Below are 21,387 nucleotides of genomic sequence, written 5' to 3' on the forward strand. Positions count from 1 at the left end.
GGCTTCGAGCGTCCCGAGAATCAAGACAGAAATAGGAGCGGCTGCCTTATATATCCGGCTGGATACCCCCACGCTCTATCCCCAACACAGTCATGCGCGTCGAAGTGGGGAAGGCCGGGATTCTCAGTACGCGGCTCTCAATCCGCGGCTCGGCCGAAGTGCTCAATTGGCGGCGCTCGGCGCCAATTTGGCGCGAGCGTGCATGCGTACAGTGCTCAGGAACGGCAGAGCCGTTTCAAATTCAATTTTGTTTATATCCTAACGACTTCTTGAGCATTGAAAAGAATCTTGAATAGATCGAAACGTACGTATGTATTTTATATCTAACTGATTATTAATATATTATGCCTCTTACTTAGAGTCTTTTATTATTACTTTTATTTTTTACGTTCTAACACCTTGAGCTACGGTTTCGTAGCCTTCTAATTTTATTTCGTATTTTTATGGTATTTGGACCATTTATTGTTTTTCTGTATATTTAAAAGTATTATCTAAATAATGATTTCTTCCTTACTTACTCTCAAATTCCTTGATAATTTCTTCAGCGAAAATTCCATTCTTCTAGTAATACTCGTATTGTTTCATACTGCGACGCTTTTTCAATTCTAATTTTTATTCTCGCGGGGGAGCGGAAGCGCCGTCAAAAACACAAGGGTTTTGGGGTACTCGCGATCGGCGGGACAGGGATGGAGGGTGTCCGCGCGCGAGCCGCGGCGGAGCGAAGGCCGTCTCGATATCTCGGAAATGGGCGCCAGGCACGGTCTCTCACGTACCAGTTTTCACGAATTTTTCGAAAAACGCGAAAGGATACGACAGCCCGCTTCGCCACGGGCTGGCTAGCTCGCCTAACGGTAGAGGGGTGGGGTTTGAAAGAAAAAGTTAATTGATTGAGCGAGCTTACTAAATTGACAGACAACACAGAAATCACAGATGATCGCCAGCCAAATAAAGAACGCGAGATTTAATAAAAAAAAATAACAGATTTATTAAGAGAGTAAGAAAGTATTAACAGAAAAGAAATAAAATTCGATACAGAATGGAAACAGAAATAATGTACTAGCCACGAACTGACAATAAATCTCGAAACGCTAGAAAAACGCGCGATATTCTAAGTCGGTCTAACAAAGAGCGTCTATTACGGAGGCTTCCTAAAGTCGAAGCTCCTGAGAACCATAATTTCTATAACGGAATTTCGGTAATTCGAATTCTCGCTAACGGTCGTACAATACGCGATAGAGAGAGAGAGCGATAGTACCTGCCTATCATTCGCAGCTTCGACAGCCTCGCGGAGATCTTACTAATTAACTGCGTATCTCGCAATTTCCTCCGAGCGTACTCGAAGTCGACAACCCAGAAATAAGACAGCCGATTAGTTACGCAATAAGCGAAAAGATATTAGTTTCGCGAGGAGAGATCTCGCATACGATTGGCGGACGATACCGGCGAAGTTCGATAGCCGGCGGCGGTCGAAGATTTTTCCGCCTTTTTCTGCGACGCTCGCAACTTAAATTTTTCTGGCAATCGGGGCGATGCGACAATGTCGTGTCACACCCCCGATACCTTCAACAGCGTGAGAATTAATTATCTTCTCGATCTCAAGGCAATAAGGAAGGCCGGGCGACAGTCCCGCACCGCGCCTCCTTCGTTAGCCGCAATATTTGCCAGGAATTTCCTGACCTCAGATATCGATACTTGGAATCGTGCGATACCCGCACACCGCGACAATTTCGAGAAATTAAGTTTCTTTTTTCGAGACGATCAACTCGCACGCACACAATGGACGCGACAATAATACGCAGTTTCACGCAATATTCACGAACGACGATGATACTACCCGAGGACTCATTAATCACGACCAATTACGTTCCACAGACTCGCTCTGAGACCTCTTCCAGAGGTGCGAAACGCGGCTTCGACAACCAAACGACAGCCCGTGCGAACTACGCATCGCTCGCGATTTACGACGCACGCGGTCGATACCCAACGGTCGAATGCTACGCGTATTACGCACCCTGACACCCGGAGAGAGACGAGAATTACCCTACGATATGCACTTCCGTCGCCAGTGTCCGCGCTTCCTCAGCCACTTGTCTCCTGTCGCCCGAAATGCCCAAAATCGACCGACTCAGCAGAAGGCTCGAGCGGTCGCGATAAACGCCGCAATGGCGACGGCGATAGAACGGCCGGCAAGCGGACACAATTAATTACGCGGTGCACAATAATTCGTGGGCAACCTCACCGATGGAGCTCCTCCTGCCTGCGGGGATGATCCTCGGCCTCGTCCTCGGTGTTTCGTCTCGTCAGCGAGGTTCACAAGCGCACAAAACAATCCGACTAATGCTTCTGACTGTTTCAGTCGAGCGGCCGCGACAAAAGTGCGCCCTGGATCTCGCGATCCAGGGTCGATGGCGGGATCGTTGGCCGCGCAGGGGGATGCGCGGACCCCCGGCCAATTAGCGGCCGACACGCGCGAGGTCCTGGTGCCTCGTGCGCCACGCGAGGCATTATCGCGCCCCGCGCGAAATAGCGCCAAATCTGAATGCTGTCGCGGGCCCTTGTATGGCCCGGGTGAGGTCCTTCACGGACTTATCCTCTCCTGGAGGATGGCTGTCGCAACGGCTGTCGCTTCCGGCGGTCGTGGAGAGGCGATGCTGCTCTCCCCTGCCCGGGTTCACAATGCAGGGCTCTCTGGGCCAGGATCCTCGGCTCTTATGAATTTCCCTCGGCTGTCGTTTTTAACCGTCGTTTTTAGCTGTCGCGGAGAGGCGATGCTGTTCTCTCCTGTTCTTCGGTGATGAGGTGCCTCGATCCGGACTCGATACAAAATAAAAAATACAAAAAAAAACAATTACTATTATACGCAACTATACCAATTCGCTCGTCTCTCCGGGGAGTACGGTAGCTCTCTCTCTTTCTTGACCTTTGGCGCGGCCACTCGGCTCCCGCCGCGCCCCGTCAAAATTGCCGGGGCGGATAGACGCGACGGGACGGCCACGTCACATCACATATTTCCACAAAGTTATACACTTGGCTGTATATAACATCACCACGCACGAAACAAAAGACTTTCGCATTTAACAAAAGCAAAAATCGCATGTAAGCTCGACGCTACTGACGCCGGTTTCGAGACGCTGCCTGCAGCGCATGTGCTTCCCAAGTTATAACTGCGAAAAAGACAGCAGATTATATGTCTGTGCTCTTCTGTCCAAAGCTAACCGAGCGCTAAGAACGTAAACAGACACGGTTTTTTCTTTGTATGCGCTGCGGGCAGCTGCTTGAAACTGGCATTACTTGCTTGGCGCTTCCGAAAAAGTAGAAGAAGATAAATATACTGTTTTTATCTTCTTTTTATCAAGCCAACAACGAAAGTGACGGTCGATCGTTTTTAATAATATAATAGTAATAAATTTTAAATAAAATTATAAATATTATTCATACATAAAACAAATTTCTTTACAATATATTCTTTGCAATATATTCTTTACAATATATTTACTAATAATGATTAAAGAAGTTATCATTAAACATTAAAAGGCCTAATTACCATAAAAAGTAATTTTGCTAAAAAGTATATATTTTCAACTGTTTAATACTGTAATAACTGTTAGTAGTAGTTAATAGTTTGTAACTGCAGCATCATGTTTTATTAAAATTATTGGATTATATTTTTTAAATTCATATTAGTTTTCTAGATTAACTAATTTGAATTACTAGAATGATACTAAAACTGAGTTTGTTCTATGAACATGTTGACAATTGCTTTTAGTAATTTTCTCGCTACACTAACAAATCTGCTTAATTATAAATATTAAATTTATGCAACAAAATGTAGCTTTGCTAATTCAACAATTCCATTTTTTTCCCTGTACAAATTTCTTTTTGAACGTATTTTTTGAGTCTACGTTTTTTAAAAGAAAAATTAAAATATTAAAATATTGTGAATTAATAATTCTGTGACGTTGCCGTCCCGACGCGCGCTGTCCACCTGCCCCGGAAATCTTGACGGGGCGCGAGCCGAGCGGCCGCACCAGAGAAAGATTGCAAGAGCCGTATCGAAATATCCGGAGAGACGAGCCGTAGTGGTATTTCGCGTTCGTTAATAATTATTTTTTGTTATTTTTTTTATTATCCTGTATGTTAGGCAACCCGCCGGAGAACATCTTGAGGAAGAAGAAGAAGAGGGATTGTTACAACAGCCGATCCGGCGCGCTCGGCTTTCTAATCAAGAGCGGAGATAGTGCCTGAACATCAAAACAGCGCAGAGTCGAGAGGGAAATTCGCTCCAACCGCCAGAGGAAGAAAAGCCGGAAAGAAACAGTTATTGTAGACCGGGGGTATATAACGCTACTCTCCAAGGATAGAGAACGGACGATCATCCTCGGGAGGACCGTCGATAGCCGGGTCGTCGACAGCAAGATTTTCGAATATTCGGGGCCGTTACGGCCCCCGATACGGCGTTGTCGCGGGGTGCATTAATACCTCGCGTGTCGCGGCGCTATTGGCCGCGAAGCCGCGCACTCCTGCGCGTAGGAATTGATGCCGCTATCGATCGCGAGATCCAGGGACTCACTCTGGTGCGGACGGTCATATCGTGTAGTTGATTTGAGTCTTGTTCGTCGTGTGTCGCTATCAAGATCTGACCGAGAGGATGAGCCGAGGATCATCCCCCTGACTGCGGGAGCAAGGATCGTTGAGATTACTCATCGCTATATTGAAAGTCACGTACGCGATTCCGTCCGTAAGCCGGCTGTCTTGTCGCCGTCGCTATTTTCGTGTCACGTTGTCGCTCGGGCTTTGTACCGAGCTCGCATGCATTTCGGGCGACCGGAGACAAGCGACTGAGGCATTAAGGACGATCGTAACGTCGGCTGTAATCGATAAAGAACCGTTCGTCTCTCTCCGGAATTCGGGGTGTCGTAAAACGCGTAGCGAACCAGCTCTCGTATATCGATCACGTGCGCAATAAATCGCGGGGATTGCGTTCACTATCCGTGCTGTTGAAAAGAGTTGTCGAAGCCGCGTAAGACATTCCCGTAATCGATCTTCGTTAATTAGCGTGTATGTGAGGGTGTGACCGCTGCGTATCGTGACGTGAATATCGTGCTATCTTTGTCGCGCTCGTTACGAGTGTGAATTGTATCTATTTTGTGATATTTGTCGCGTAAGTAAGTGTGTCGCGATGCGTAGATTTCAACAAATTAAGAGATTGCCGAAAGTTGAGAATTTGCGTAAAAAAAGGCGTTACGCCGAGAAGAAAACCGTCATCCGACGGCTAAATATCGATCGTATCGACCGTGCTTGTCGCAAGCGAGATTCTCCGTCTTCGTAAATTAATCATTCTCGATTATTACTCAATCTGTCGAATATATTGCTGTTGTTTAGAGAATCGAGTAAAAGAGAAAAAAGGATAAAATCTGTACAAGAATCTGACGAGTAGATCGAAATTTTCATTACATTTTCGAAGCGCCGCACAGTGAAGCGAAATGAGAAATCGTATTTCATAATTGTCTACAATCTTCAATTCCTAACGATTTTAATGCTTTTTTTAAAATTAAAGCTTATTTAATTGCTAATAAAGTTATCGAAGCCGATTTTTTAATTTGGGCTTTTTTTCAAAATGGCGGATGTAATATGGCAGCTGAAAAATAGGAAATTAAATCGATTTATATCAAATTATGTGTATACATGTTTTTGATGTTACAGATTATAAATCTATTATTAAAATTACAAAATTAACTATATAATAAATTGAATATGACTGCCATAAACAATAAAAATATTATGTATATGAATAAATGATAAATGAATCGTTACGAACCGATTAACACAGCATAGGAATAAATATTTTTATGGTCTTTAATTGTAAATATGTTATAATAATTTAAGGTCACTGATTATTCGCGCGAATAGTTATACTTCCCTTATAATCCCCTTATAGAACAGTGTTATTTTCACGTTTTATCTAACAGTAATTGTTGAGCTTCGATGTCAATATCTTTCGAAGAATGTTTCCATTGATTCCGTTGACTACTTATATAGAGATCAGATGAAATTAATAGCTTTTTAATAATATCTTCATTTCTTGCACTTCTACAATGTTTTCGCGTGTGGTATTCTCTAAAACGTTTGAAATATTTATTATGTATTACATGCTTCCTGCGCTTCTTTGTGAGCCTGAGCCTCCCCTTCTTCCGAACCCTGACTCCGGCGAGCCGATCCGCGGCATCGGGAAAGGTATTCCGTTACAAAGTTAACTTACAGCAACTGTTAGATCACACTGTTAATTGCATATTATTAATTCTAAATGTTGAACTTCCACTTGCTGTACAAGAAAAAATGTCATTACGGTTGATAACAAAATGGGGATGTGATGAAGCATCAGGACATACAAAATATAAATAAAAGTTTGCTGATGAAACATTATCAGATGAAAGTATTTTCATGATTTTCATGGTTCCTTTACGTTTAGAAATTAACATTTCATTTGAATGGAAAGAGCTATGGAAAAATCCTCGCCCATCATTAACAAAGTATTGTCGACCCATTAAATTTGAATATGCTTCCGAATAAAAAAAAAAAATATTTGAAGTTAATCAAATAAAAAATTCCTACTATTATAGATACTGGCACGGGTTACTACGAACTGAAACATAAAATGATTTTAACAATGATAGATGGAAAAGTATGTCAGGCCTTAACTGGAACATTATCTGCATCAACATGTATGATATGCGGAGCAAAACCATCCGAAATGAATAATTTTTCTAAATTAAAAAACAAGCAAGAAATTGTACAACATTTTGAATATGATCTCTCAACATTGCACGCGTGGATTCGATTTATGGAGTGTATATTGCATATATCTTATCGGCTAAGTTTTGTTTGGGTTGAGTAAAAAGTCATTGCGTATTTTTTGTATGTTTTTCAAAGTCAGTTTTTCAAAGTTATTTATATGAAGAACAAAGATCAATCAATGATATATTGTCCGTTTTGTTCGATGACCTTTTGCCATCTTTCAGTGAGCTTCATAATTCCCCGTAGAAGGACCTGTCTTTATTGGCGAAAAACTGAATAAAGTGCTGATTTACCGCCTCATCTGAATTAAATGTTATTCCACGCAAGGAGTTTTGAAAAGAGCGAAACAAGTGGAAGTCTGACGGCGCAAGGTCAGGCGAGTATGCTGGGTGGGGCAACACATCTCATGCAAGCTCTAATAATTTTTGACGGGTCGCCAAAGATGTGTGTGGTCTCGCGTTGTCGTGATGGAACACAACTCCTTTACGATTGACAAGCTCCGGACGTTTCTGGATGACAGATTCGTTCAAACTGTCCAATTGCCGACAGTACACATCCGAATTGATTGTTCGGTTCCTTGGTAGGGGCTCAAAAAACACCACACCCTTCCAATCCCACCACACTGAGAGCATAATCTTCCTCTGATGAAGTTCTGCTTTTGAAGTTGTTTGAAGCGAATCATCACGTCGGGACCAAGACCGTTTGCGTTCCACATTGTTGTAAACAATCCACTTCTCATCGCCAGTTATCATTTGTTTTAAAAAAGGATCGTTTTCTTCACGTTTTATGAGCATATCGCAGATGTTTATACGCGCCGTCAAATGAACTTCTTTGAGTTCATGAGGAACCCAAACATCGATCTTGCTTACGTATCCCAGCTTCTTTAGGTGGACACTTTTTTGACTGATCTTCAATGTTTCTGCAATCTCTCGTGTCGTGTAACGTGGGTTTGACTTGATCAATGCCTTTATTTTGTCGTCATCAACCTCGGTGGGCCTTCCTGACCGAGTAGCATCTTTGAGATTAAAATCACCAGCGCGGAATTTCTTGAACCAGTTTTGGCACTGGCGTTCTTGTAGAGCATCGTCACTGTAAACTTTACGCAATTTTTCATAAGCTTGACGCGCGTTCTTCCCTTTACGGAAATAAAACAGTAAAATATGGCGAAAATGCACAGCTTGGCCTTCCATCCTCAACTTGTTGTAAAATCTCCAAAAACTCAACTAAATCGTTCAATTTTTTTTTCAAATGAAGCTTAAACCGTCAGCTGTTAAACGGCATATGACAAACATATGTGTGAATGACTCTAGTATTGCCAAAACTGAATTAATGCCATCTGTTGCAAAAATACGCAATGACTTTTTACTCAACCCAATAAATGGGCTGCAAAGGAACCTCAGGATAATATGGAGAAAACCAAAAAAAGTTCAAGAAGAATTTAGAAAACAAATGGGTCTGTATATAGATATTCCACAACAAGGTTCAGAATCCTCAAACGATGAGAACACGGCGAGAAGATTTTTTTAGAGATCCTGAAACAACTTAAAAAATAACTGGTGTTAATGAAAATCTTATTCAAAGATTTGGAATTATTTTAGAGACGTTTGTTTGTGGAAGAAAAATAAATATTGTTCAATTTGAAAAATATACATTTGAAACAGCAGAACTGTATATAAAACTTTATCCCTGGTATTACATGCCTGCTTCAGTACACAAAATTCTTTTTCATGGGAGCAAGATTATAAAATTACATTTATTACCAATCGTGAATTATCTGAAGAAGCGCAGGAAGCACGTAATAAATATTTCAAACGTTTTAGAGAATACCACACGCGAAAACATTGTAGAAGTGTTACAAATGAAGATATTATTAAAAAGCTATTAATTTCGTTTGATCTCTATATAAGTAGTCAACGGAATCAATGGAAACATTCTTCGAAAGATATTGACATCGAAGCTCAACAATTACTGTTAGATGAAAATAACACTGTTGTATAATGGGATTATAAGGGAAGTATAACTATTCGCGCGAATAATCAGTGACCTAAAATTATTATAACATATTTACAATTAAAGACCTTAAAAATATTTATTCCTATGCTGTGTTAATCGGTTCGTAACGATTCATTTATCATTTATTCATATATATATTATTTTTATTGTTTATGGCAGTCATATTCAATTTATTATATAGTTAATTTTGTAATTTTAATAATAGATTTATAATCTGTAACATCAAAAACATGCATACACATAATTTGATATAAATCGATTTAATTTCCTATTTTTCAACTGCCGTATTACATTCGCCATTTTGAAAAAAAGCCCAAATTAAAAAATCGGCTTCGATAACTTTATTAGCAATTAAATAAGCATTTAATTTAAAAAAAGCATTAAAATACGTTAGGAATTGAAGATTGTAGACAATTATGAAACACGATTTCTCATTTCGCCCCACTGTGAGGAGGGGAGGAGCGATGAGTGTGTAAGCGCAAAGGCTCCTCCCCTCCCCAATCACCGCTTCGCCGCGCGCCACCATTATGTTACAGTCAGACCGCCTTCGCCGTCGTGTGCTTCTAGCCACGCGCATTGGCCGATCTTCTTTATTTAATTTTTCGTTAATTATTACGACAATCACAAAACAATAGAGATCCTTCCTTCTTAATTTGAACTAATCTACCTCCTTACTTCGTTAAGATCAAAAATTCCCTGCCACCCTGTATATACAGGGTGTCCGATTCGTGAGGGATCAAACGAAATGGGATGATAGATTGGGTCAAACTAAGAAGAATAGTTCTCTATCATTTTGCAAAATTCACAATAATTATTAAGTAATAAGCAAAAATGTACATACATATACATACATGCATACATATGTGTGCATATATACATACATGCATACATACATATGATGATAGATTGCGTCAAACTAAGAAGAATAGTCCTCTATCATTTTGCAAAATTCGCAATAATTTTATTAAGTAATAAGCAAAAATCTCGGCGCATGAGAAACGGTAGACCGTATCGACCGGCGAGCGACGAGCGACACGCGACATATGATACCGCGCCGAACAGTATTAAAAAGTATTGTCTTTTCGTTTCTTCGATAAAATGATGCGCTATCATTTCAGTACCATCTTGCGGTAGATAGCTTGGTGCGTTTTTTTTTTTTTGGTATTATCATCAATTTTTCATATTCGCGGATTAATTTAAAAGTGAAACAACTATAGTAAATATAGAAAATATGAACAAAATTCTTCGTGCAATGTCAGCGGAATTTGTCTTATCCCGACAATATTTTGTGGACCGACGAAGCGACTTTCACACCGAGTGGCGTGTAAAAAAAATTAAAAAACGCACCAAGCTATCTATGGCAATGTGGTGTGGAAATGAAAGCTCATCATTTTTCCATCGCCAAAGAAACGAAAAAAATTCTTTTTAATACTGTTCGGCGCGGTATCATATGTCACGTGTCGCTAGTCGCTCGTCGCTCGCCGCTCGATGCATGCGGTCTACCGCTTCTCATGCGCCGGAACAATTTTGCTTACTACTTAATAAGTATTGCGAATTTTGCAAAATGATAAAGGACTTTTCTTCTTAGTTTGACTCAATCTATCAACACTTTTCGTTTGGTCCTTCACGAATCGAACATCCTGTATATTATATATGTCGCTCTTCCTATACCTATGTGAATCTTTTTTTGGAAAAATATATGTATATTTTTTGTTACCGTTAAACTTTTCGTCTTCCTCGTCGTCCATTTCATTTTCCTCATTTTCCTCCTTTTCATCTTTTTCATCCATCATCGCTTTCATGTCTGCTCCTTTATCAATTCCTACCGCCATTTCTTCCATCTCAATTATATGTGCTCCTGTTGAATGGAAAAAAGAAAGATTAGGAACAATTATCTATAAAGTTTATCTTAACGAAACACATGTACACATTTATACAATTTTAATGTTATTTTTAATGGGAACGAATATTAATTCTATAATCTTGTATCTATATATTTCGCTCTTGTATACTAGTGTGTGTGCGTGCGTGTGTGTGCATGAGTATGTAACAAATACATGTATACATATTTAATATTAGTTTTAATGCTAACGTTAATTCCATGATATATACATATATTTCGCTCTTTTATTTCAAGATCTTTTTATACAAAGACATATTTTTTTACTTACTTGTGTCTTCTATACTTTGCCCGTCCTGTTCTGCTCTTCTTGGTAAATGTTCGAAATGAGAGTACGATGTAGAAGCTATAAAATTTATTTTGATGTAGCACATACATTGTTAACGTTATTTTTAATGGAAACGAATATTAATTTATAATGTTGTATGTATACATTTTGCTCTTCTATACTTGTGTGTCTGCGTGCGTGCATGTGTGGTATGTGTATGTGTGGATCTTGCTTTGCAAATATATTTTTTTTACTTACCTTCGTCCTGCTTATCATTTTTATCCTTTTTATCTTCCTCGACCTTTTTATTTTCTGTATCTTTATTCACCTCCTCTGTTCCTTCGATCTCTTTTATTTTTTCTCCTGTTGAATTGAAAAAAGAGAGAAATTAGGTACAAAATTATCTATAAAATTTATCTTTACAAAACACATGTACGCATACTTAATGTTAACAATATTAGTTCTATAATATGTATATACATTCGCTCTTTTTATATATGCCAAACATCTTTTTATGTAAAAACATATACTGTCCGATTCGTAAGGGACCAAACGAAAAGTGATGATAGATTGAGTCAAATTAAGAAGAAAAGTCCTCTACCATTTTGCAAAATTCGCAATACTTATTAAGTAATAAAGCAAAAATGTCCCGGCGCATGAGAAGCGGTAGACCGCATGCATCGAGCGGCGAGCGACGAGCGACACGCGACATATGATACCGCGTCGAACAGTATTAAAAAGAATTTTTTTTTGTTTCTTTGGCGATGGAAAAATGATGCGCTATCATTTCCACACTACATTGCGATAGATAGCTTGGTGCGTTTTTTAATTTTTTTTACACGCCACTCGGTGTGAAAGTCGCTTCGTCGGTCCACAAAATATTGTCGGGATAAGACAAATTCCGCCGACATTGCACGAAGAATTTTGTGCATATTTTCTATATTTATTATAGTTGTTTCACTTTTAAATTAATCCGCGAATATGAAAAATTGATGATAATACCAAAAAAAAAAAAAAAAAAACGCACCAAGCTGTCTACCATAAAATATCTAGTAAAATATGCATTTTTCGATTATCTTACCTTAATACATTTATGTACAAAATAATGAGAGAAAACAATTGGTGTAAAAAAAACACATAGTTCTTTCAAAGAAAAAATATGTAATTGTTAATTGCAAATTACGTATTTTTTCTTTGAAACAACTATGTGTTTTTTTTACACCAATTAATTTCTCTCATTATTTTGTACATAAAAGTATTAAAGCAAGATAATCGAAAAATGAATATTTTACCAGATATATTACGGTTTATGTTAAATTAAGAAATGATTTCAAGCCTCATAACTCGAAAAGTACTCGATAAAAAAATATTTTATTATAATGTTTTGGAAAGCTCTCGAGATAAGCTACAAGAATATGTAATGAGAAAATGTAGGTTCCATTTAAGAAATTGAAGGTGACCTTCATGTGACCTTCAAATAACTCTTCAAGGTCAAATCAATGGTACCATCTTATGTCCCCCTAGAAACCATACAACTTTTGTCTGAAAAATTTTTCTCTCTCGGACTTGGTTTTCGGGATATTCGACTGGATGGATTAAAATGGGACACCCTGTATATATATATATATATATATATATATATATATATATATATACAGGATGACCCATTTTAACTTAGGCAGCTAAATAACTCGAAAAATAAGCACACTACGAAAAAATGGTTACAATCAAAATTTCGTCATTTCGAGGGGGACGTACAATGACGTTAAAATCAGCCCCCCCACCCCTCCCCCTGGGCGGTGAGGGGGGACAAGTTTGAAATCTTAAATGGAACCCCCTATTTTTCATTGCATATTCTTGTAGCTTATCTCGAGAGCTTTCCAAAACACTATAATTAAGTACCTTTTTATTAAGTACTTTTTGAGTTATAAGGCTTGAAATAATTTCTTAATTTTACATAAACCATAAAATATCTAGTAAACCATTCATTTTTCGATTATCTTACCTTCATACTTTTATGTACAAAATAATGGGAGGAATCAATTGGTGTAAAGAAAACACATAGTTGTTTCTAAGAAAAAATATGTAATTTGCAATTAACAATTCCATATTTTTTCTTAAAAACAACTGTATGTTTTCTTTACACCAATTGATTTCTCTCATTATTTTGTACATAAAAGTATGAAGGTAAGATAATCGAAAAATGAATGGTTTACTAGATATTTTATGGTTTATGTAAAATTAAGAAATTATTTCAAGCCTTATAACTCAAAAAGTACTTAATAAAAAGGTACTTAATTATAGTGTTTTGGAAAGCTCTCGAGATAAGCTACAAGAATATGCAATGAAAAATAGGGGGTTCCATTTAAGATTTCAAACTTGCCCCCCCTCACCGCCCAGGGAGAGGGGTGGGGGGCGCTGATTTTAACGTCATTGTACGTCCCCCTCGAAATGACGAAATTTTGATTCTAATCATTTTTTCGTAGTGTGCTTATTTTTCGAGTTATTTGGCTGCCTAAGTTAAAATGGGTCACCCTGTATATATATATATATATATATATATATATATATATATATATATATATTAATATTTCTTTAAAATTTCTATTTACTTTGTAATTTAATTTTTAGATAAGTTAAAAACATTCACGTGACCAGACAAAGCTACACAGGTACTTCTATTAATTGAAATGTATACAGAAAAGGAGGAAGAATTCTTAAGTGGTTTCAAGCGAAGCAACAAAATTTGGGCTGAAATTGCTGTTGAAATGAACAAAATCAATCTTGCCTATAAGTAACAGCACAACAATGTACATCAAAAATGTATGGCTTGAAGCGAACTTATAAAAATATTGTTGATATGAACAAGAAAAGCGGCAATAATAGAAATTCGTGGGCATTTTTTTACAGTAGGCGCCAACAATGCCTTAACATATGAAATTAGTCGCATTCCGAACTAATAATAACTAGTTATTATTAAGTTATTATTAGTCTCGAATGCGACCAATTTCATACATTAAGGCATTATTGCGCCTACTGTACATACACACATATTTTATTGTATGCAACATATATAAGTGTGCAACATGCACATGATATATTTGTATATCATTTAATACATTATTCTTATTAAATTGATAAATAATACGGCTCTATGTTTAATACTCTATGTTTAATACGGCTCTATGTTAAATTGATAAATAATACGGCTCTATATTTAACAACATGATAATTAAGAAACGAGCAATAAGAACCTAAAAAACGCGGATGGCAAAGCGTAAATTTTTTCGAACATTAATTGTTCGCGAAAAAATTTTTAAGACATATACATATATGCCAAGTTATAAATTCTCTTGGTTTGAGACTTCTATAACACCTCCTTTACCCCCCTGGAGAGATGTAGACATGAAAAATATCGGGGCGAAGTCGCTGAATCGGAAATCGAAATGAGTCTTTCGCTTGCTGGGCGACTGCTCTTACCACATGATAACGCATCATTTTATCGAAGAAATGAAAAGACAATACTTTTTAATACTGTTCGACGCGGTATCATATGTCGCGTGTCGCTCGTCGCTCGCCGCTCGATGCATGCGGTCTACCGCTTCTCATGCGCCGGGACATTTTTGCTTATTACTTAATAAGTATTGCGAATTTTGCAAAATGGTAAAGGACTTTTCTTCTTAATTTGACTCAATCTATCATCACTTTTCGTTTGGTCCCTTACGAATCGGACAGTATATGTTTTTACATAAAAAGATGTTTGGCATATATAAAAAGAGCGAATGTATATACATATTATAGAACTAATATTGTTAACATTAAGTATGCGTACATGTGTTTTGTAAAGATAAATTTTATAGATAATTTTGTACCTAATTTCTCTCTTTTTTCAATTCAACAGGAGAAAAAATAAAAGAGATCGAAGGAACAGAGGAGGTGAATAAAGATACAGAAAATAAAAAGGTCGAGGGAGATAAAAAGGATAAAAATGATAAGCAGGACGAAGGTAAGTAAAAAAAATATTTTTGCAAAGCAAGATCCACACATACACATACCACACATGCACGCACGCAGACACACAAGTATAGAAGAGCAAAATGTATACATACAACATTATAAATTAATATTCGTTTCCATTAAAAATAACGTTAACAATGTATGTGCTTCATCAAAATAAATTTTATAGCTTCTACATCGTACTCTCATTTCGAACATTTACCAAGAAGAGCAGAACAGGACGGGCAAAGTATAGAAGACACAAGTAAGTAAAAAAATATGTCTTTGTATGAAAAGATCTTGAAATAAAAGAGCGAAATATATGTACATATCATGGAATTAACGTTAGCATTAAAACTAATATTAAATATGTATACATGTATTTGTTACATACTCATGCACACACACGCACGCACACACACTAGTATACAAGAGCGAAATATATAGATACAAGATTATAGAATTAATATTCGTTCCCATTAAAATAACATTAAAATTGTATATTTTTCATGTCTACATCTCTCCAGGGGGGTAAAGCGGGTGTTATAGAAGTCTCAAACCAAGAGAATCTATAACTTGGTATATATGTATATGTCTTAAAAATTTTTTCGCAATTAACAATTAATGTTCGAAAAAATTTACGCATTGCCATCCGCGTTTTTTAGGCTCTTATTACTCGTTTCTTAATTATCATGTTGTTAAATACATAGAGCCGTATTATTTATCAATTTATTTAGAACTACACGCCGAGCTAAAATGATTGTGTTCTCATTATTTCCATATATTCATAAAAACGGACAGAAGTGTCGGTGTGGGGCTGAATAGCTCAGTGGTAAGAGCAGTCGCCCGGCAAGCGAAAGACTCGAGTTCGATTCCCGATTCAGCGACTTCGCCCCGATATTTTTCCTGTCTACATCTCTCCAGGAGGGGTAAAGGGGGTGTTATAGAAATCTCAAACCAAGAGAATCTATAACTTGGCATATATGTATATGTCTTAAAAATTTTTTCGCGAACAATTAATGTTCGAAAAAATTTACGCATTGCCATCCGCGTTTTTTAGGCTCTTATTGCTCGTTTCTTAATTATCATGTCGTTAAATACATAGAGCCGTATTATTTATCAATTTATTTAAAACTACACGCCGAACTAAAATGATCGTGTTCTCATTATTTCCATAGATTAATAAAAACGGACAGGAGAAGTGTCGGTGTGGGGCTGAATAGCTCAGTGGTAAGAGCAGTCGCCCGGCAAGCGAAAGACTCGGGTTCGATTCAAGATTCAGCCACTCGCCCCGATATTTTTCCTGTCTACATCTGTCCAGGAGGGTAAAGGGGGTGTTATAGAAGTCTCAAACCAAGAGAATCTATAACTTGGCATATATGTATATGTCTTAAAAATTTTTTCGCGAACAATTAATGTTCGAAAAAATTTACGCATTGCCATCCGCGTTTTTTAGGCTCTTATTGCTCGTTTCTTAATTATCATTATTTTTATTATATATTAGGTTATGGACTCATTATTTGGCGACAAGTCCATTAGACCTCCTGCAATTGCCACACGTGATGGTCCCTCGGACCCAAATCAGCAAGGATGTCGTTTTCATTTCCGGAGATTTCGTCTCCTGACATTTCATGTCCTAAATTGAAAAGTAAGTTTTTGTAGTTTTGTGTTAGTAGATTACACCAATATTTCTGAATAATATGATGTATTGTAAAGTGCTCTCATCACAATAAGAGTGATTTAAAAATAGTTTTTGAGTTGTTTACATACATACATCAATATACATTGCTTTCCATTTAGCGACACAAATCAACACAAGAGTCATTCTATCTTTATTTGTTATTATTCACTGAAAAATGAATAATGCTTATGTCGACTTGTGTCGCTAAATGGAAAGCATCCATTTCTAATAGAAGTACAAAATGTGCAAGCAAGATTGAGAAAATTAATTTAGTTTAATTCAGTTATTTATCATAATATAATGACGTTTTTGTATTATCTACTACAGGCCTGCCAAAAAAGAGAAAACGAACCGAAAAAATCATGGAAGAGTTTTTAGACAATACTGCAATAGAAAAAGAAGAAAGAAAAGAAGAAATGAACAGATGAGAAACAAATAGGGAAAAAATACGCGAAGAAAAGAGAATGTGACAGAAAACATAATGAGCAAATAGACATACAGAAGTCATTAGTTTTCATAATGTAACAATTTCTTGATAAAATATAATTTATATTGTTCTAGACTTGTGTAAAGAATATGTTTTTAAGTTAAGCGTTATTACTTAAAACCTTGTTTATTTTATATTAATTTTTTTTATTTTAAGTATAGAGTTTTAATTTTCCTCAAAGTTTAATATAATATCATGTTACTATATTATTGTTTATGAGCAAAAGGTCTCAAGGAATTTCTTTTAAACTCTCTTTTCAACTATTTTTAAGAGAAATTTATTTTTTGAAATGTTAAGAGCATAAACATATATACAATAATTTAAAAATACTATTTATAATTGATTTTTCACAACGAAATGTAAGATTGACTAATATAATAAGACTAGAACTAAAAATTAAACATAATCAATGTCTATTTATTAACCAAAATGTTTATTCATAAAAAAACAATATGGTAAACGTGCTGAATAGGGGACCCAATCCCAATAACCTTGACCTTGACATATGTTGTCAAAGTTACTGTCCTGAGTGACATTCAAAAAGTTTTAGCCGTCGTTCGTCATTTATTAAAAAGTTATTAATAAAAAAAGTTGTATAAATTATATGTAATTTTTAGACATTTACAGACTATGTACATTTTAAGAGTCAAGGTGAAATGTACATGCGTCGATACAATGGTTTCTGCCTCGCTCCCACGGAAGGGCCTCATTTCCGGAAGATATAACCTAACGCAAATCTATTTTCGATTTAAAACTAAAATTTAGTTTGGGGTGAACTTTGTTTTGCGTGAAAAGTTGCCCATGTGAACTTCGTTTTATCTTGTAAAATACATGCATGGCTACAGTGGGTTGTGCCCCCCCCCTCTACGGGGGAGGCTCCACTTCCGGAAAATATATCCTAACCCAAACCTATTCTAATTTAAATCAAATTTTAATTTTAAATCACTGTCCTTCAATATTTCGTTCTATTTCTCTAGCGAGGAGAAGTAATATCTATCCTTTGGTAATGCATAGGATTCTTATACATTAGTAAAAGATAAGAATTGCTTTTCCTCATTAGAGAAACGGAATAAATTATTGACGGACAGTATACACAGAATCTTTAGTATTTATGCATAAAAGGGGCTCTCTCTCCGATTCCCCTATTCAACATATTTACCAACAATATAAAATCTTTCATAATACTAAATATTTATTATCATTAAATTGAGCTTCATTTGCAATTCATTATTTTTATTCTTTTAACATTTTCCATCTTAGTGTTATTGTTACGAACAAGTGTCTGTACTTGTTCATAATGTTGGATGCTAGCAATCATTATATCATTTTGTAATATGCAAATATTATGTAACACGCAACAGGTTATGATGAATTCTGAATTCGGAATTTTTTTAACATCTGTCAGTGATAGACAATCTAATAATATCTTAAAATGTATTTTTGATTGTCCAATCGCACTTCAATTGCCATTCTTGTTGATGATATAGACAATAATTAAAATTTTTTTGTCGATTTGATAAAATTCCATTGCCTTGAAATGGGATTAATAAGTGCGGATGAATTGCATATGCAGTCCGATAATATGAGAGTCATTAGGGAAGTATACGTCAAGCATCTCTAGAAAACGTGCTACTAAAGAATTTCTAAAAACTCGAGCATCGTGAATCGAATCTACTTCTCCTGCATAATAATGTGTAAAGAGGTCACGTGAATCACATACTAATTGAACATTTAGACCCAGTTCCACAATTTACCTTAACCGAAGTTTAACTCGTTAAATCGAGGATTTATATTGCGTTCAATGTTTAACGTATAACGTCCGATTGGATACAATAGGTTTAATACGTAAATTCTCCTTTAACGAGCTAATTTCGGTTACGATAAATTATAGAATTGGGTCTTAAGGATAGAAAACCTTTTCGGTTTATGTAAGAAGCTGCATCAACTGGTGGAGCTCGAATTTTAATATGTATTCCATTTATAGCATCGATAATATTTGGAAAGCCACAAGTTTTTTTTAAACGTTCCATGACATCGGCAGCAACAACGTCTTTGGCCCACTGTATAAATCGAGGTGCAATGAAATGAAGTGCATAAGTAACAAATCTTACAGCCCTAAAAGCAGTTGCTCTGTCAACTCCAAATTTGACACAAATGGATCTGTAACAATCCAAAAAGTAAGCAATGAGAAACTTGTCACAAAATAATTTGATAGAGTTTTTCACTAGCCGCATTGGTATGCATTATATGATGGTAATGTGTTTTATTTTAGTTCGGAAATTCGGCAATAGCTATAAGAGAGATGATGTCAATTGAATGCAATATAGCACTTAGGACCATTCCAGAATTCGTTATAAACGTCCCGTTGTCAATTGGTGAACTATTGTGATCCAATTAGTGTTGAACTAGCTTAATAGATTGCAGTGATTTGGCAACTGGCAACGGGATATTTGCATGTATTCTGAAATGGCCCTTAATGTTATCCAGTAAAAAATGCTATAAATGTAATGGTGATTACACAAGTATAGAATATAATTACTGCATACCTGAATCAGGAATAGCTATAAACCATATAGCAATATACAATTGCTTCTCTGTTCAAATTGGTTTTCTACCAATTGTAGTACCTGTAGTACTTAGTGCTGGTCCAATCAGTGATAAAGTCATTTCAAATGTAGTCGGATACAACCTAAAATATTAGATTATAATATAAGTAAAATGAATTTAATAAAATTAAAAAATTAACTAGACATTTATATTGAAATACTTACCTAAAATGTTCTTTAAATATAACATTAATGTAATTAGGAATCATATGATCGACGTAATCTGTAACTTTTTCAACTACAATTTGTTTGTTTTCCATGTACTTTATTTACTATTAATATGGAAAGCAACGTCTGCATACGAGGGTTGTATGATAAGTACTCGTTTTTGACGACTGATAGCACCACTGACTCAAAATTTGTAAATCATTTAACGCCATCTTTCGAACGTCGCCTGTCAAAATTTTAGACAGATTTATCGAGTAGTTTTGTTTTGATAGCTATTGGAAGCGGGCAAGTTTGTGTTTGTTTGCAACTATGGAAAAATAACAATATCGGTCAGTGATTCGATTCCTTTTTTTGGATGGCAAGATGTGTGAGGAAATCAAAGTGAAGTTGCATGCCGTTTATAAGAACCATGCATCTTTGATGATTACTATCAGATATTGGTTCGATGAATTCAAGCGTGGTCGAACATCCGTTTTTGATGAAGAGCGCCCAGGCCGCTCGATTGAGGTGACTACGGAGGATATGGTCAACAAAATCCATGATATCGTGTTAGCAGACCGCCGGGTGAAGATCAGAGAGATTGTTGACATTGTTAACATCTCATTGGATACGTAAAAAATATCCTACACGAAAAATTGGGCATGAGAAAGTTCAACGAGATCAGTGCCGCGTTTGCTCACAGTGAAACAAAAACAAAGTCGCATGACAACTTCGAAGCACTGTTTGGACATGTTTAAGCGCAATCCGAAAAAGTTTCTGTGGCGTTTCATAACTGTTGACGAAATACGGATCCATCATTACACGTCAGAAATGAAAGAACAGTCAAAACAATGGACTTCACCCGGCGAACCTGCTTCAAAGAAGGCGAAAACGGTTCCATCGACCGGAAAGGTCATGACTACCGTTTTTTGGGATTCGCATCATCTTCATATTTGGAGAAGGGAGAGGAGCAGTACTATACTATTTACTAGGCCGCTTCGACGCTTGATCAGAAAATGGCCCCATTTGGCGAAGAAAAAAGTGCTCTTTTACCATGACAACGCATCAACTCACTTGTCTGCAATCACCACAGCAAAACTGATCGAATTACGCTACGAATTGCTGTGCCTCATCCAATCTATTCTCCTGATTTGGTCCCCTGTGATTTCTTTTTCAAACATGAAAAAAATGGCTTAGCGGAAAGCGGTTCATGTCAAACGAGGAAGTTATCGCCGAAACAAAAGCCTATTTTGCGGAGTTCGACAAATCATATTTTTTGGATGGCTTAAAAAATTTGAAATATCGTTGGACTAAGTGTATTGAGCTGAAAGGAGACTATGTTGAGAAATAAATAAAAAAAATTTTAAACAGATGCGTTTCCTTCCCTAACGGGTACTTATCATACAGCCCTCACACCCTCTTATCATTTAGAAGTATATTTTCATCTTCATTTTCACTATCTTCGTTTGCACTCGATTCGGAACTGTCATTTTC

At 36.7% G+C, this 21,387-nt stretch overlaps 1 protein-coding gene and 1 pseudogene across 1 annotated transcript; one reads left to right on the top strand and one right to left on the bottom strand.

The window, feature by feature from the left end:
* Positions 1 to 7,199: 7,199 nt before the first annotated feature.
* LOC112638793 (histone-lysine N-methyltransferase SETMAR-like) lies at positions 7,200 to 11,416 on the bottom strand. The gene is made up of 5 exons (XM_025411070.1): positions 11,413 to 11,416; positions 11,235 to 11,339; positions 10,980 to 11,054; positions 10,526 to 10,666; positions 7,200 to 7,930 (listed from the first exon to the last, which is right to left on the bottom strand). The coding sequence occupies exons 1-5, from the start codon at positions 11,414 to 11,416 to the stop codon at positions 7,200 to 7,202; spliced, it is 1,056 nt and encodes a 351-aa protein (XP_025266855.1).
* A 235-nt stretch (positions 11,417 to 11,651) lies between these two features.
* On the top strand, positions 11,652 to 17,178 carry LOC112638794 (annotated as a pseudogene).
* The last annotated feature ends 4,209 nt before the right edge of the window (positions 17,179 to 21,387 follow it).

This window comes from Camponotus floridanus, unplaced genomic scaffold, assembly GCF_003227725.1.
Source record: "Camponotus floridanus strain SB8 unplaced genomic scaffold, Cflo_v7.5 scaffold104, whole genome shotgun sequence".
NCBI lineage: Eukaryota > Metazoa > Arthropoda > Insecta > Hymenoptera > Formicidae > Camponotus > Camponotus floridanus.

Bases quoted from the DNA above. Each gene is read 5' to 3' on its own strand.
- LOC112638793 (XM_025411070.1), bottom strand. The intron at 11,055-11,234 runs GTAAGTAAAAAA...TAAATTTTATAG, and splicing joins AAATGATAAGCAGGACGAAG to CTTCTACATCGTACTCTCAT. The intron at 7,931-10,525 runs GTAACAAAAAAT...ATTTCCGTAAAG, and splicing joins GGAAGACGAAAAGTTTAACG to GGAAGAACGCGCGTCAAGCT.